Below are 13405 nucleotides of genomic sequence, written 5' to 3'. Positions count from 1 at the left end.
GGACTCGGGGGGTCCCCCGCGGCCGGAGCCCCCCGGTTCCCTCCTCCCGGGGCTGTTTTCGTGGCCCGGCCGCCGCTTCCCCTCGGCCTCCGCGGGGTTTTCCCGTGCGGATCCACGTGGGAAGAGCCCCCGGAGCACCCGGGGGCCTCTTGGGGTTTTTTACCGGTGGTTTTGGGGCCCTTTTGGGGTAACGGCCGCGCAGGGGGGAGCAGAAGCGGATCCCGGCCCCGGGTGTAGCCGGGGAGAAACGAGGAATGGGGAATGTGGGTGAAAGGGGGAGTCTGACCACGTCCTCACCCCCGCTCCGGGGCCCCCCGGGGGATTGATTCCGCTTTGGTGACCAGGAGTTAATTAAAATCCGCAGTTTAATTAAAATCCAGCCTTGGCGGCCCGGGAAGGAGCCGGGAATGAGTCGCGAGTGAATCAGAGACGAGGCCCAGACGCCTCCATGGATCCGCTCCCATCCCGGGCTCGGGCACGCTGGATGTTTTCCTGGGTCCCAACTTTTCCCGGGAATGCCGTCCCGCCCCTCTCCCGTGGGAGCCGCTCCTGTCCCGCGGCCGCTGTTTTCCACAGGGAATTCCATCGGGAATGGTGACACCTCTCCCTGGCACCGCCGCCTCTCCCTGGTTATCCATTAATCCCGGCGCTGCCGGTGTCGCTCCTGTCCCCCTCCCCCGGGCTGGGAAATGCGGGATAAAGGGACACGGAATTCCCTGAGGATCCCGGAACTGAGGGGGTGGCTTTGTCCTGGGGCTCCCCAGGTGGCATTTGGGGGCTCCGGGATCCCCAAAAAGCCGCGGACGGGACCGGGAGCGTTATCTGGGAGCGGGAGTGATCTGATAAATCGCGGCTTATCCCGGCGGAGTTAATGTTCAACCGGGTGACGCCAGCCCAGCTCCCGCTGCCAGGGCCTCTCCCAAGCCGCCGTGTTACAGGGGAAAGCAGCATTTCCCCGGAACAGCGCCTTTATCCCAACTTTCCGTCCCCAGGGAAGGGGCAGCACCCGCGGAGGGGCTCTCCCGGGGAGGGCCCGGTCTGGATTTGCTGCAGCTGGGGGACGGAAGTCCCCAGAACGGGGGAGAGCAGGGCTGGGATTGGAGCCGCCCCAAAACGGCGCTTTGGGGTTTCGCCGGGGGCCTTTGGGAGAGGTGGGATTCCATGGGGTGTCCTGCTTCCTTTCGGGGTTCCAGTCCCGCTGTCACCCCGGCCTGGGAGGGGGGTGTCCCCGAAGCCCGGCGGTTTCCAGGAGCGTGCGGGGGGGGGGAAACTGAGGCACGAGAGGAAGGCCGGACTCGGGGCCGCATCCAGGCCGCCGGGGCCGGGCCAGAGCGGGCTCCGAGACCCCTGATCCCGGGCTCCGAGGGCGGCCCCGGGGTCCGCCGTGACTCCGGGCACCGATCCCGAGGGACGCCGGGCTGGGATCCGGGGAGGCTGCTGGGACTGATCCCGCGGGATGCTGGAACACGGATCCCTGGGGATGCTGAATACAGATCCCTGGGGATGCTGCGGTGCCAGCCAGAGCTGGGCTGAGTCCCGAGGTTGATCCCTTGGGATGCTTGGGAGCCGATCCCAGAGGTTGGCGCGGTGCCGATCCCGGGGTGACTCCGGGGCGCCCATCCCGGGGGATGCCGGTCCCCGGGAGGCCGATCCCGGCTGGATCCCGGTGTTCCCGGCCGGATCCCGGGGACCCCGCGCGAACAAAGGCCCCGCGGGCAGCACGAGGCCGGGGGGCGGCACGACCCGCCCCCGGGGGGCGGGACCGTGAGAGACCGGGCGGGGACCGGGAGCACCGGGAGGAGCGGGAGGGAGCCGAGAGAGGACCGGGGGCACCGGAAGGGCCGGGAGGGCACCGGGAAGGGCCGGGAGCACGGGGAGGGAGCCGGGAGCGCTCCCTGGATTATGTCCCGTATCGAGTCGCTGTCGCGGGCCAGGAGCGATCGCGCCAAGGTGTGGTCCCGGCGAGCGCAGCCCCCCCCGAGCGGGGACCCCCCTCTCCCAGCCCGTCTTGGGGTCGGGGGGGCTCTTCCCTCGCTGCTCCTCTTTGGGGGGCGGGAGGGGTCACCCCGTCCCTCACCCCCCCGACCTGGGGGCTCTGCCCTGCCCCAGGCGGCCGCGGCGATTTGGGGTTTTTGGGGGGCGCGGGGTGATGCTCGGGGACGGGGGGGGTCCCGATGGAAGGGGGCGAAGGGCGGGGAGGGGACGAGCCCCCCCCCAGCTGCTCCCCGTTGTGACTGGGGCGGGCTGCTGGAACAAGGACCCCCCGCCCACGTCGCGTCCCCCCCAGCCCCGGGGACCCCCGTGTGTCCCCCCCACAACTTCTCCGCCGCCCCAGATTTCCCCCCGACCCTTCCTCATCCTCCTTTCCGCGCCGGGCCCGAAGCTTTGGGCAGCGCGGAGGATGAGGATGAGGAAGTCGCCTTCCCCTCCAGTCGGGCGGGGGACGAAGTTTTAGGGACCCCCCCCCCAGCCCCCCGCACCCCGATTTTATCGCTCTCACGTGGGGACAAAGCCCGGCGGGGGGCTCGGGGAAACTGAGGCACGGGGCGCCCCGGGAACGCGCCCGCGGCCCCGACCCCCGTGACCGGGGGGTGCGGGGGGGGGCCCCGGGCATGTGGCAATGCCGGCGTGGCGAAACGCCGGGCGGGGGGGGCGCGGGGGGGGCCCGCGGGGCTTTGTGTGCCCGGGCAAGGCCGTGGTGAGGGGGGGCAACGCTCTGTGCGCCCCCCCGGGACCTCAGCTCACCCCAAAACTCAGTTTTTTTTGGGGGAGGGAGGGCGGGACGCCGGCGCCGCCGCTCCCCCCACCCCGGGATGCGCTGAGCGGGTCGGGCCCGAGCCCCGCGGGCAGCGGGGGGGGTCGGGGGTGCCCCCACCCCGAAAAGGGGTTTGGGGGGGTCAGGGGGCGGTTGGGGGGGGCTGCGGGGCGGTTTTGGCGCGGCTCCAGGGCCGTTTCTGGAAGGGTGGAAGTGGTTGTCGGTGCCGGCTTTGCCCGGGGGAGGGAAATGGGGTTTTTTGGGTTTTTTTTTTTTGGTTTTTTTTTTGTTTGGTTTAAAGTTTCGTCACGGGATATTTTCGCCCCACCCAGGGTCGGGGGGGGGAAGCCGGGGGGGTCGGGGTGATCCCCCCCCGCGAAAGGGGGCGACTCCCAGGGGATCCCCAAAGGCAGCAGGGACCCCCCGGCCGGGGCTGGGAGGGGACATGTGGGGACACTCCCCCCCCCCCGCGGTTTTCCGGGGCATTCCCCCCCCCTTCTTTTGGGAGTGTCCCGGCTGCACCGCCCCCCCACGCCCTCCCCGGAGCCCCCAAAACAGCCCAGGGGGGTCCCGCTGCCCCGGATCTCCCGCCCCTCAGTCCGGGGGCTTCGAACCTCCGAGGGGGGAAATTTGGGGTCTGGGGGCGTCCCGCGGTGGGTTTTTTTTGGGGGGGGAGGCACTGCCGGGAGCCCCCCCGTGTCTCCTGTCCCGGGTCTTTGTTGCCTCGGCGCTGGCTTTGTTCGCCGCCGGGGCGGGCGAGGGGGGGGCTGTCCCCAAAGAAGGGGGGGCTGTCGCCAAAAAAGGAGGAAGTGCCCCCCAAAAAGGGGCAGGGCTCACCCCCAGCCGCTCCGTGACACGGTTTGGGGTTCAGCCCCATCAAACCTCCGCGGGTTTTGGGGCGGGCGGGGGTTCCCCCCTTCGCACCCGACGCCTCTTTTAGGGGTGGGGGTGGCCCCCAGGGTTCTGACGGCGCCCCAAAAACTCCTGGCGAGCGGCACGCGGAGGGGCCCGGGGCCGGAACAGGAACCCAAAAAACCCCCGGCTCTAATTAAAGCAACGAAACTTCCTCAGCCACCCGCGCCGGGGGAGGAGCGGGCGGGGGGGCTCGGCAGTGCCGGGACCCGAAATTCCCCGCCCGGAGCAGCCGCGTGTCCCGGCACCCCGGTTTGTGCGGCGGGTTTGGGCCGGGGGGCGCGGAGGGGTCTTTGTGTTGGGGTCTCCGCTGCTCGGGGGTTTGGGGGGCGCGGGAGGGGCGCGGCCACCGTCCCCCCCCCCCCCCAATCCCCGGGGTCTTTCGGGCTTGGTGTCCCCTCGATGTCCCCCCCGGGGTGCGCCGTGAGCCCCCCAAACCTGCGGTGGTTGCCCCCCCGGCTCTGCAGGGCGAGGGGCTGCGGGACCCCCTAAAATTCTCCCAGGGTCATTCTCGGGGAGTTTTGGGGGTTTTTTTGGGGGGGGGGCCAGCGGTTGCGCGGGTGTGACCCCCCCTCCGCTGAGGGTTTTGTCCGGGTGGAGACCCCCGGGCCGGGGGGTCCCGGGACGGGCGGGGGGCGGGCAGGAAGCGGCCTCGGCTCCCGCCTTTGTCTGGCGCGGTTCGGTTTCCTTTCCCGGGGGAGGGCCCGAAACGGGGAGAAAAACACGGAGATCGGCAAGGGAGAAAAGCGGGGAAAGAAGGGGAGAAAAGTCGGGGGGGGGGGAGGGGGAAGAAAAACGGTCAAAAAAAAGAAAGAAAAAAACGAGAGAAAAGTGCTGGGGGGAAAGCGGAGGGAAAAAAGGAAAATAAGGTGTAAAAAAAGGGAAAATGAGCGGGGGAAAAGCAGTAAAGAAGGAAAAATCAGTTAGAAAGGAAAATGCAGTAAAAGGGGGGAAATGAGGATAAAAAAGGAAAAAGGGTAAAAAAGGGGGGAAGGATAAAAGCGGAAAGAAAATCGGGGGCGGAAAAGGAAAGAAAAGCAGAAGGATAAAGGAAAGAAAGTGGAGGGAATGAAAGGAAAAAAACAGGGAAAAGGGCGAGAAGAATAAAGGGAAAGCAAAGGGGGGGGGAAGAAAAAAATGAAAGAAAAAGAAAGGAAAGCAGATAATGGGAGCGAAAAGAAAAGGAACGAACAAAAAAACCGGACGAAAAGAAAAGGAAAACAAACAAAACCGGTGGGGCGAAGGGAAAATCAAAGGAAAACAAACAAGCGGGCGGGAACAATCGCGCGCGGGGCGGATGTCGCGGCCGATGTCGCGGCCGGAGGCGCCGCCGGGCCCGAGGGGGACCGGGGCTCGGGGGGTCCGGGATGTGCTGCTGCTTCTGCGCCCCGTTCCCGGCGGACGGGGAGGCGGAGGGAGCCCTGAGCCCAGAGCGGGTGAGCCCCCCGCGCCCCCCGCCCGCGCCCGGGGACACGGGGTGACACCGGGGGCCCGCTCCTGATCCACGGGGTCCCGCCGGTGTCCCGCGGGGTCTCGCCCTGCTCCGAGGGGTCTCACTCCTGTCCGTGGGGTCCCATTGGTGCCCGTGGGGTCCCACTCCTGTCCGTGGGGTCCCACTCCTGATCCACAGGGTCCCACTGGTGCCCTTGGAGTCCCACTCCTGTCCGCGGGGTCCCACTCCTGTCCGTGGGGTCCCACTCCTGATCCATGGGGTCCCACTCCTGTCCGTGGGGTCCCACTCCTGTCCGTGGGGTCCCACTCCTGATCCACAGGGGTCCCACTCCTGTCCGCGGGGTCCCACTCCTGATCCATGGGGTCCCACTCCTGTCCGCGGGGTCCCACTCCTGTCCGCGGGGTCCCACTCCTGATCCACAGGGTCCCACTCCTGTCCGTGGGGTCCCACTCCTGATCCACAGGGTCCCACTCCTGATCCGCGGGGTCCCACTCCTGTCCATGGGGTCCCACTCCTGTCCGCGGGGTCCCACTCCTGTCCATGGGGTCCCACTCCCTGTCCGCGGGGTCCACTCCTGATCCACAGGGTCCCACTCCTGATCCACAGGGTCCCACTCCTGTCCGCGGGGTCCCACTGGTGCCCGTGGGGTCCCACTCCTGCCCCGTGGCCCCCCGTCCTTGCTCCCCTCCCTCACCCCCTCCAGGCCCCCCCCGGGGGTCCCTCAGCCTCACCCCGCCCTCCGGGGGGCGGGGAGCGGGGACAGACCCCGGGACCCCCTTGGGACCGGGGGTGGGAGGGGGAGCGGGGGGTCCCGAAGCGCCGCCGTTTTGGGGGGCTGTGGCTCGGCCCCCCAAGTGCCCCGGCCCGCCGGGCTCAGCCCCGGTGCCAGGCACGGCCGGGGCCGCGGGGATGGCCGGGGGGGGCACAAAGGCCTCTCTGTGCCCGTGGGGGCGCGGGGGGGGGTCCGAGGCCAGCGCGGGGACACTCGGGTGACACCGGCTCGCTCCCCCTTTCCCTGCGGGAAACCCAAACCCACCCCCGCCCGCCCCTCCAAAAAAAACCCCAAAACCATCCCCGCGGGGGCTCAGCCGGCTCCCGACCCCCCGTTTTGAGGAGGGGAGAAAAAAAGGTGAAAACCCCCCCCCCCCAGTTTGTCTAAAAATAGGAGTTGGGGGGTGCAGGACGATGTCCCCAACCCCCACGGGGGCAGCGTCACCCCCGGCGGCGCCCCCGCACCCCGTCCCCATTGGGGCTGGCGCCGGGGGGGGCCGTGCCGGGGCGGGGGGGATCTCTCCCGCAGCCTCCGGTTGCCGTGGAGACGGGATGCTGGGAAGCGAGCGCAGGGAGCGCGGCCGTCTCTCCCCGTCCTCCTCCGGGCTCCCCGCCGGGGAGCGGCCGCTCCCGCAGCCCGCCCGGCCGCCCGCAGCCATGAGCCGCGTCCCGAGGCCGGCGGGGGGGAGCCGCGGGCCGGCCGCGGTGCCGCAGCCCCGTCAGGCGCCCGGTGCCTCTGTCCGGGCAGGGCAAAGACAAGGAGAGGATGAAGGAGGGCAAGGAGAAGGACGCTCGTTACACCAACGGGCACCTCTTCACCACCATCTCCGTGTCCGGCATGACCATGTGCTTCGCCTGCAACAAGAGCATCACGGCCAAGGAAGCGCTCGTGTGTCCCAGTGAGTGCCGGGGGCAGCCGGGAGGGAGCCGGGAGGGACATGCCAGGGGGATGTGCCGGCCCGGGGTTGCCAGGAGGGAGATTTGCCGGCGAGGGGACGTGCCACGGCAGGATTGGCATGGTGGCATCGCTGGGGTGGCTTTGCTGGGGTGGATTTGCCAGGGTGGCTTTTCCAGGCTGGATTTGGTGGGGTGGTTTTGCCAGGGTAAATTTGGTGGGGTGGCTTTTCCAGGGTGGATTTGGTGGGGTGGCTTTTCCAGGGTGCATTTGGTGGGGTGGCTTTTCCAAGGTGGATTTGGGTGGGGTGGCTTTGCCAGGCTGGATTTGGTGGGTGGATTTGCCAGGTTGGCATTTCCAGGCAGAATTGCCACGGGTGGCTTTGCTGCAGTGGCTTTGCCAGGGCTGGCATTGCTGGGGGGTGGCTTTTCCAGAGTGGAGTTGCCAGGCAGCTTTGCCGCAGTGGGTTTTTTGGGATGGCTCCTCCGGGGTGTCTTCTCCATCATGGTTTTTGCCAGGGTGGCAGCGCTGGGCTCGATACGATGGGGTGGCTTTTCCCGGTTGGCTTTGCCAGGCAGAATTGCCAGGGTGGCTTTGCTGCAGTGCCTTTGCCGGGGTGGATTTGGTGGAATGGAGTTGCCAGGATGGATTTTCTGGGGTGGCTTTCCCACGGTGGCTTGGCCGGAGTGGCATTTCTGTGGTGGCTTTTTCCAGGGTGGCTTTGCCGCAGTTACTTCCCCAGCGTGGACTTGCCCGGCGTGGCTTTTTCTGGGGTAGCTTTTCCATGGCGGCTTTGCCGGGGTGGCTTTGCCGCAGTGGCTTTTCCGAGGAGGCTTTTTTTGGGATGACTTTTTTTGGGGTGGCTTTGCTGGGGCGGAATTGCTGGGGTGGCTTTTGCCGGATTGGCTTTGCCGCAGTGGCTTCGCCGGGGCGGCTTTTTTTGGGACGGCTTTTTTTTTTGGGGGGGGGGTGGCCTTGCCAGGGTGAACTGTGCCACGGTGGCTTTTTCCAAGGCGACTTTCCTGGGGTGGCTTTTTTCCCCGTGGCTTTGGGCACCGCAGTGCCCATTCCCAGAGCACAGTTCCTCCCGGGTTTGTGCCCTGGAGCAGGAGATGGTTTCTCCGCCTTGGCACATCCCGGCTCCCTGGCGCTGGTGGCCCCGGGCTGGCGCTGGTGGCCCCGGGCTGGCGCTGGTGGCCCCGGGCTGGCGCGGCGCCCCCGGGGTTGGGGCAGCTGCTCCCTGGCAGCTGCAGCTCCGGGCGATCCGCATCCACCCGCATTCCCACCACATCTGCTCCCGTCGCTCCGCCGGGACCCGGGGGGAGGAGGGGTGGCAGGAGGGTCCCCGCGACCTCTCCGTCACCTCTCCGTGTCCCCCCAGCCTGCAACGTCACCATCCACAACCGCTGCAAGGACACCCTGCCCAACTGCACCAAGGTGAAGCAGAAGGTGAGCGCCGGTGAGGCCGGGCGGGCTCGGGATCCGCGGGGGGCTGAGGGGACCGGGGGCTGCGGGAATGAGTCGGGGACACGCGAGGACAGTGACGCTTCCGCTCCCCCGCAGCAGCAGAAGGCGGCGCTGCTGAAGAACAGCTCAGCCCTGCAGTCGGTGTCCCTGCGCAACAAGAGTGAGTGGGGGGAGCTTCCCTTCCCTTCCCTTCCCTTCCCTTCCCTTCCCTTCCCTTCCCTTCCCTTCCCTTCCCTTCCCTTCCCTTCCCTTCCCTTCCCTTCCCTTCCCTTCCCTTCCCTTCCCTTCCCTTCCCTTCCCTTCCCTTCCCTTCCTTCCCTTCCCTTCCCTTCCCTTCCCTTCCCTTCCCTTCCCTTCCCTTCCCTTCCCTTCCCTTCCCTTCCCTTCCCTTCCCTTCCCTTCCCTTCCCTTCCCTTCCCTTCCCTTCCCTTCCCTTCCCTTCCCTTCCCTTCCCTGTGTCCCTGCACAGCCTGGGGGGTGTCGGGGGGTCCCGGCACTGACCCCCCGGTGTCCCCTCCCCAGATGCCATCCGGGAGCGCCCCAATTCCGCCATCTATCCCTCGGAGAGCTTCCGGCAGACGCTGCTGGGGCCCCGCCGCGGCCGCCCCTCCTTGTCCCTCTCCAAGAGCGTCTCCACCACCAACATCTCGGGGTAAGGGCAGGGAACGAGGGGGGACAGGGGGACCCGGGGGGTGTCACCGGTGTCCCCATCGTGTCCCACCGCCTCCCCCAGGACGTTCAACGATGACTCTCCCCTGGGCATCCGGCGGATCCTGTCCAGTCCACGGATTCCCTCAACATGCGCAACCGGACGCTCTCCGTGGAGTCGCTGATCGACGAAGGTGGGGACGCCGCAGGGACGTGGGGACGCGGCGGTGGAGGTGGGGACGTGGGGACTCGGGATGCCACTGGTGTCACCCGCAGGCCCTGACGTCATCCTGAGCCAGCTGCTGAGCGATTTGGAGGCGGATGGGAAGGAGTTCGAGGCGGATTCCTGGAGCCTGGCGGTGGATAACAGCTTCCTGCAGCAGCACCGCATGGACGTCATGAAGCGGCAGGACGTCATCTACGGTGAGGGGACACGGGGACACGGGGACAGGGATAAAGACACGGGGAATGTGAGGACAGGAGAGGGATACAGGGATGGGGCAGACACGGGTGGGGGTGCAGAGATGGGGGACGTGGGGGACAGCCCAGGGGACACAGGAAGAGGAGCAGGAATGGGGACACAGGGACAGGACAGAGGATGCAGGGATGCAGTCATGAGGACACTGGGCCAGGCTGGGTGGCCGTGCCCCGGGTCCTGTCCCCTCTGTGCTGTCCCTGTCCCCTCTGTGGTGTCCCCAGGGGTGCTGTCACTGTCACTATCCCCTGGAGGTGCTGTCCCTGTCCCCGGGGGTGCTGTCCCTGTCCCTGTCCCCTGGGGGTGCTGTCCCTGTCCCTGTCCCCGGGGGTGCTGTCCCTGTCCCTGGGGGTGCTGTCCCTGTCCCCAGGGGTGCTGTCCCTGTCCCTGTCCCTGGGGGTGCTGTCCCTGTCCCTGGGGGTGCTGTCCCTGTCCCCAGGGATGCTGTCCCCTGTCCCTGTCCCTGGGGGTGCTGTCCCTGTCCCCAGGGGTGCTGTCCCTGTCCCTGTCCCTGTCCCCGGGGGTGCTGTCCCTGTCCCCGTCCCCGGGGGTGCTGTCCCTGTCCCTGTCCCCGTCCCCGGGGGTGCTGTCCCTGTCCCCGGGGGTGCTGTCCCTGTCCCCGTCCCCGGGGGTGCCATCCCTGTCCTTGTCCCTGTCCCCGGGGGTGCTGTCCCTGTCCCTGTCCCCGGGGGTGCTGTCCCTGTCCCTGTCCCTGTCCCCGGGGGTGCTGTCCCTGTCCCTGGGGGTGCTGTCCCTGTCCCTGTCCCTGTCCCTGTCCCCGGGGGTGCTGTCCCTGTCCCCGGGGGTGCTGTCCCTGTCCCCAGGGGTGCCGTCCCTGTCCCTGTCCCTGTCCCCGGGGGTGCTGTACCTGTCCCTGTCCCCAGGGGTGCCGTCCCTGTCCCTGTCCCTGTCCCCGGGGGTGCTGTCCCTGTCCCTGTCCCTGTCCCCGGGGGTGCTGTACCTGTCCCTGTCACTGTCCCTGTCCCTGTCCCTGGGGGTACTGTCCCTGTCCCCGGGGGTGCTGTACCTGTCCTTGTCACTGTCCCTGTCCCTGTCCCTGGGCGTACTGTCCCTGCCCCCGGGGGTGCTGTCCATGTCCCTGTCCCTGCCCCCGGGGGTGCTGTCCCTGTCCCTGTCCCTGTCCCTGTCCCCGTCCCCGTCCCTATCCCTGTCCCTGTCCCCGTGGTGACCGCGCCGTGCCCCCGCAGAGCTGATGCAGACGGAGCTGCACCACGTGCGGACGCTGAAGATCATGGGCGCCCTGTTCCGCAGGGCGATGCTGGAGGAGCTGCAGCTGGACCCCGCCACCGTCCAGCGCATCTTCCCCTGCCTCGACGAGCTCAGCCACATCCACGAGCGTTTCCTGGCACAGCTCCTGGAGCGGCGCCGGGAGTCGCTGGCCCAAGACAGCAACAAGAACTTTGTCATCGACCGCCTCGGTGACATCCTCGTCACCCAGGTGGGCAGGGGGGGCCGGGGAATGGGGACACGGGGGGTGAGGATTTGGGGGGACCTGGGGGTGGGGGGGAGAGTGGGGGACCTGGGAGGCGGGGAATGGGTTACCAGGAAACCAGGATGCTTTGGGGTGGGGGTGGCCAGGGATGGCAGAGGGGGGATGCGCTCACTGATGTCACTGATGATGTCACTGATGTCACTGGTGTCACTGATGTCACTAATGATGTCACTAATGATGTCACTGATGTCACTGATATCACTCATGTTACTGGTGTCACTGATGTCACTGGTGTCACTGATGATGTCGCTGATGTCACTGATGATAGTGATGTCACTGATGATGTCACTGATTATATCATTTGTGCCATTGATGTCACTGATGATGTCACTGATGTCACTGATATCACGGGTGTTACTGATGTCACTGATGTCACTGGTGTCACTGGTGTCACTGGTGTCCCCTCGTTGTTCCCACTGCCCAGTTCTCGGGCCCAAGCGCGGAGCAGCTGCGCAAAGCCTATGCAGAGTTCTGCAGCAAACACACCAAGGCGCTCAAGGAGTACAAGGACCTGCTGGCCCGGGACAAGCGCTTCCAGCAGTTCATCCGGGTGGGTTCCGTGGGGTCCCCCTGCACGTTCCAGGCTTTGTGCCCCGCCGGGAAACCCTTCTCCCAACCCCACGCCTCAGTTTCCCCAGCCTGTGCCCCTCCCTCACCGAGCCCCTGGGGGTCTCTGCTTTGGGGGGCAGGGTCGCTGATGGAGGGGGGTCCCTGCTGACGGGGGTCTCTGCTTCGGGGGGGCCCTGCTGACGGTGTGTCCGCCCTCTCCCCGCAGCGGGTGACACGGTCCCCCCTCCTCCGCCGCCACGGCGTCCCCGAGTGCATCCTGCTGGTGACGCAGCGCATCACCAAGTACCCGGTGCTCATCGAGCGCATCCTCAAGAACTCCAAAGGTACCGGGGCAGGAAGGGGCCGGGACCTGGGGAGGGAAGGGGCCAGGAGCTGGGGAGGGAAGGGATTGGGACCCACGGAGGGAAGGGGTTTGGACCCACGGAGGGAAGGGGCCGGGACCCCCAGCCTTGCAGGCGGGGCCGGAATTCCAGCTTCCCGCCCCCGCTGGCAGACAACGAGGGGGACTGCGCGGACCTGTCGCGGGCGCTGCGGCTGGTGAAGGAGCTGCTCTCGGCCGTGGACGAGGAGGTTCACGCCTGGGAGCTCCGAGGGCGCCTCTGGGACGTTTTCCGGCGCGTGGACCCCCGCGCCAAGGTGCCGCTGCTCTGGGACAGCCGCCCTGGAGCCTTTGGGAGGGACGAGCTGCTCCGCAGGAAGCTGGTGCACAGCGGGGGGATGCTCTGGAAAACGGCGGCCGGGCGCTTCAAAGGTGGGAAGCGGGGCAGAAAAAAGGGCTTGGGGGATGTCCAGGGAGCAGGGGATGGGGGACCCGTCATGGAATGGGGTTCCCAAGAGCTGGGGGATGCCCGTGGAGCAGGGTGCTGGCAGATCCCCTGCTCTCCACGGCTGAATTTGGGGTCAGCCCTGGGACTCAGGGGGAGCCGTAGGTGACCCCCTCCACTCACCTCGGCTCATCCCAGACGTCCTGGTGCTGCTGATGACGGACGTGCTGGTGTTCCTGCAAGAGAAGGACCAGAAGTACACTTTCCCCATGCTGGTGAGCCGCCCACCTCCTCACCCCGACCCTCGGCGGGGCTCCGGGGCGGCATTCCCCGTGCCCACCGCCCCCCAATCCCTCGGCAGGACAAGCCGGCCGTCATCTCCCTGCAAAACCTGATCGTGAGGGACATCGCCAACCAGGAGAAGGGGATGTTCCTGATCAGCGCCGCCCCGCCCGAGATGTACGAGGTGCACGCGGCCTCCCGCGACGACCGCAACCACTGGATGAAGGTCATCCAGCAGGCCGTCAGCCTGTGAGTGTCCCCGGGGACCTGGGGACGTCTGGGACCCCCCCCCAGGAATGGATTTGGGAAGGTCTGGGAATCGCTGGGGGGGCCCGTGGTTACAGGGTGGGTGGTTGGACATGGAGGGGGAAAGGGGATGGGTGTGGGGTGATGGTGATGGTGATGGGGGGTCTTGGCTCTGACCCCCCATCCCGGCCCTCCCAGCTGCCCGAGCCGCCAGGATTTTCCCCTGATTGAGACGGAGACTGAAGCGTCCTTAAGGAAGCTGAAAGGTGGGGGCCCTTCCCTGTTCCTCCCACCCCATCCCACCTCACCCCATCAATCCCACCCCACCCTGCCCCATCCCATCAATCCCACCCCATCCCATCAATCCCACCTCAATCAATCCCATCCCATCCCAATCAATCCCACCCCACCCCATCAATCCCATCCCATCCCATCAATTCCACCCCATCCCATCAATCCCACCTCAATCAATCCCATCCCATCCCATCAATCCCACCCCATCAATCCCACCTCAATCAATCCCATCCCATCAATCCCACCCCACCCCATCAATCCCATCCCATCCCATCCACCCCACCCCAATCAATCCCACCCCATCCCCTCCCCGCTGACCCCAGTTCCCGCCGCCCCTCTCCAGAGCGGATGGAGCAGCAC

General features: G+C 67.3%; 1 protein-coding gene across 1 annotated transcript; it reads left to right on the top strand.

The window, feature by feature from the left end:
- Positions 1–3191: 3191 nt before the first annotated feature.
- On the top strand, positions 3192–12758 carry ARHGEF2 (Rho/Rac guanine nucleotide exchange factor 2). The gene is given in 14 exon segments (XM_066206935.1): positions 3192–3919; positions 6640–6790; positions 8168–8235; positions 8350–8413; positions 8776–8905; positions 8987–9027; positions 9030–9095; positions 9178–9324; positions 10585–10835; positions 11314–11439; positions 11665–11782; positions 11953–12210; positions 12422–12498; positions 12585–12758. Coding segments are annotated over 13 exon segments (1653 nt in total). The 5' UTR covers positions 3192–3919; positions 6640–6657.
- Positions 12759–13405: the final 647 nt, after the last annotated feature.

The sequence above is a fragment of the Chamaea fasciata genome, unplaced genomic scaffold (genome assembly GCF_029207755.1).
Source record: "Chamaea fasciata isolate MVZ Bird 193981 ecotype frontalis unplaced genomic scaffold, bChaFas1.0.hap1 SCAF_31, whole genome shotgun sequence".
In the NCBI taxonomy this organism is placed as follows: Eukaryota; Metazoa; Chordata; class Aves; order Passeriformes; family Sylviidae; genus Chamaea; species Chamaea fasciata.
Note: the sequence above shows the minus strand (reverse complement) of the source record. Positions and strands in the feature narration are given on the sequence as shown.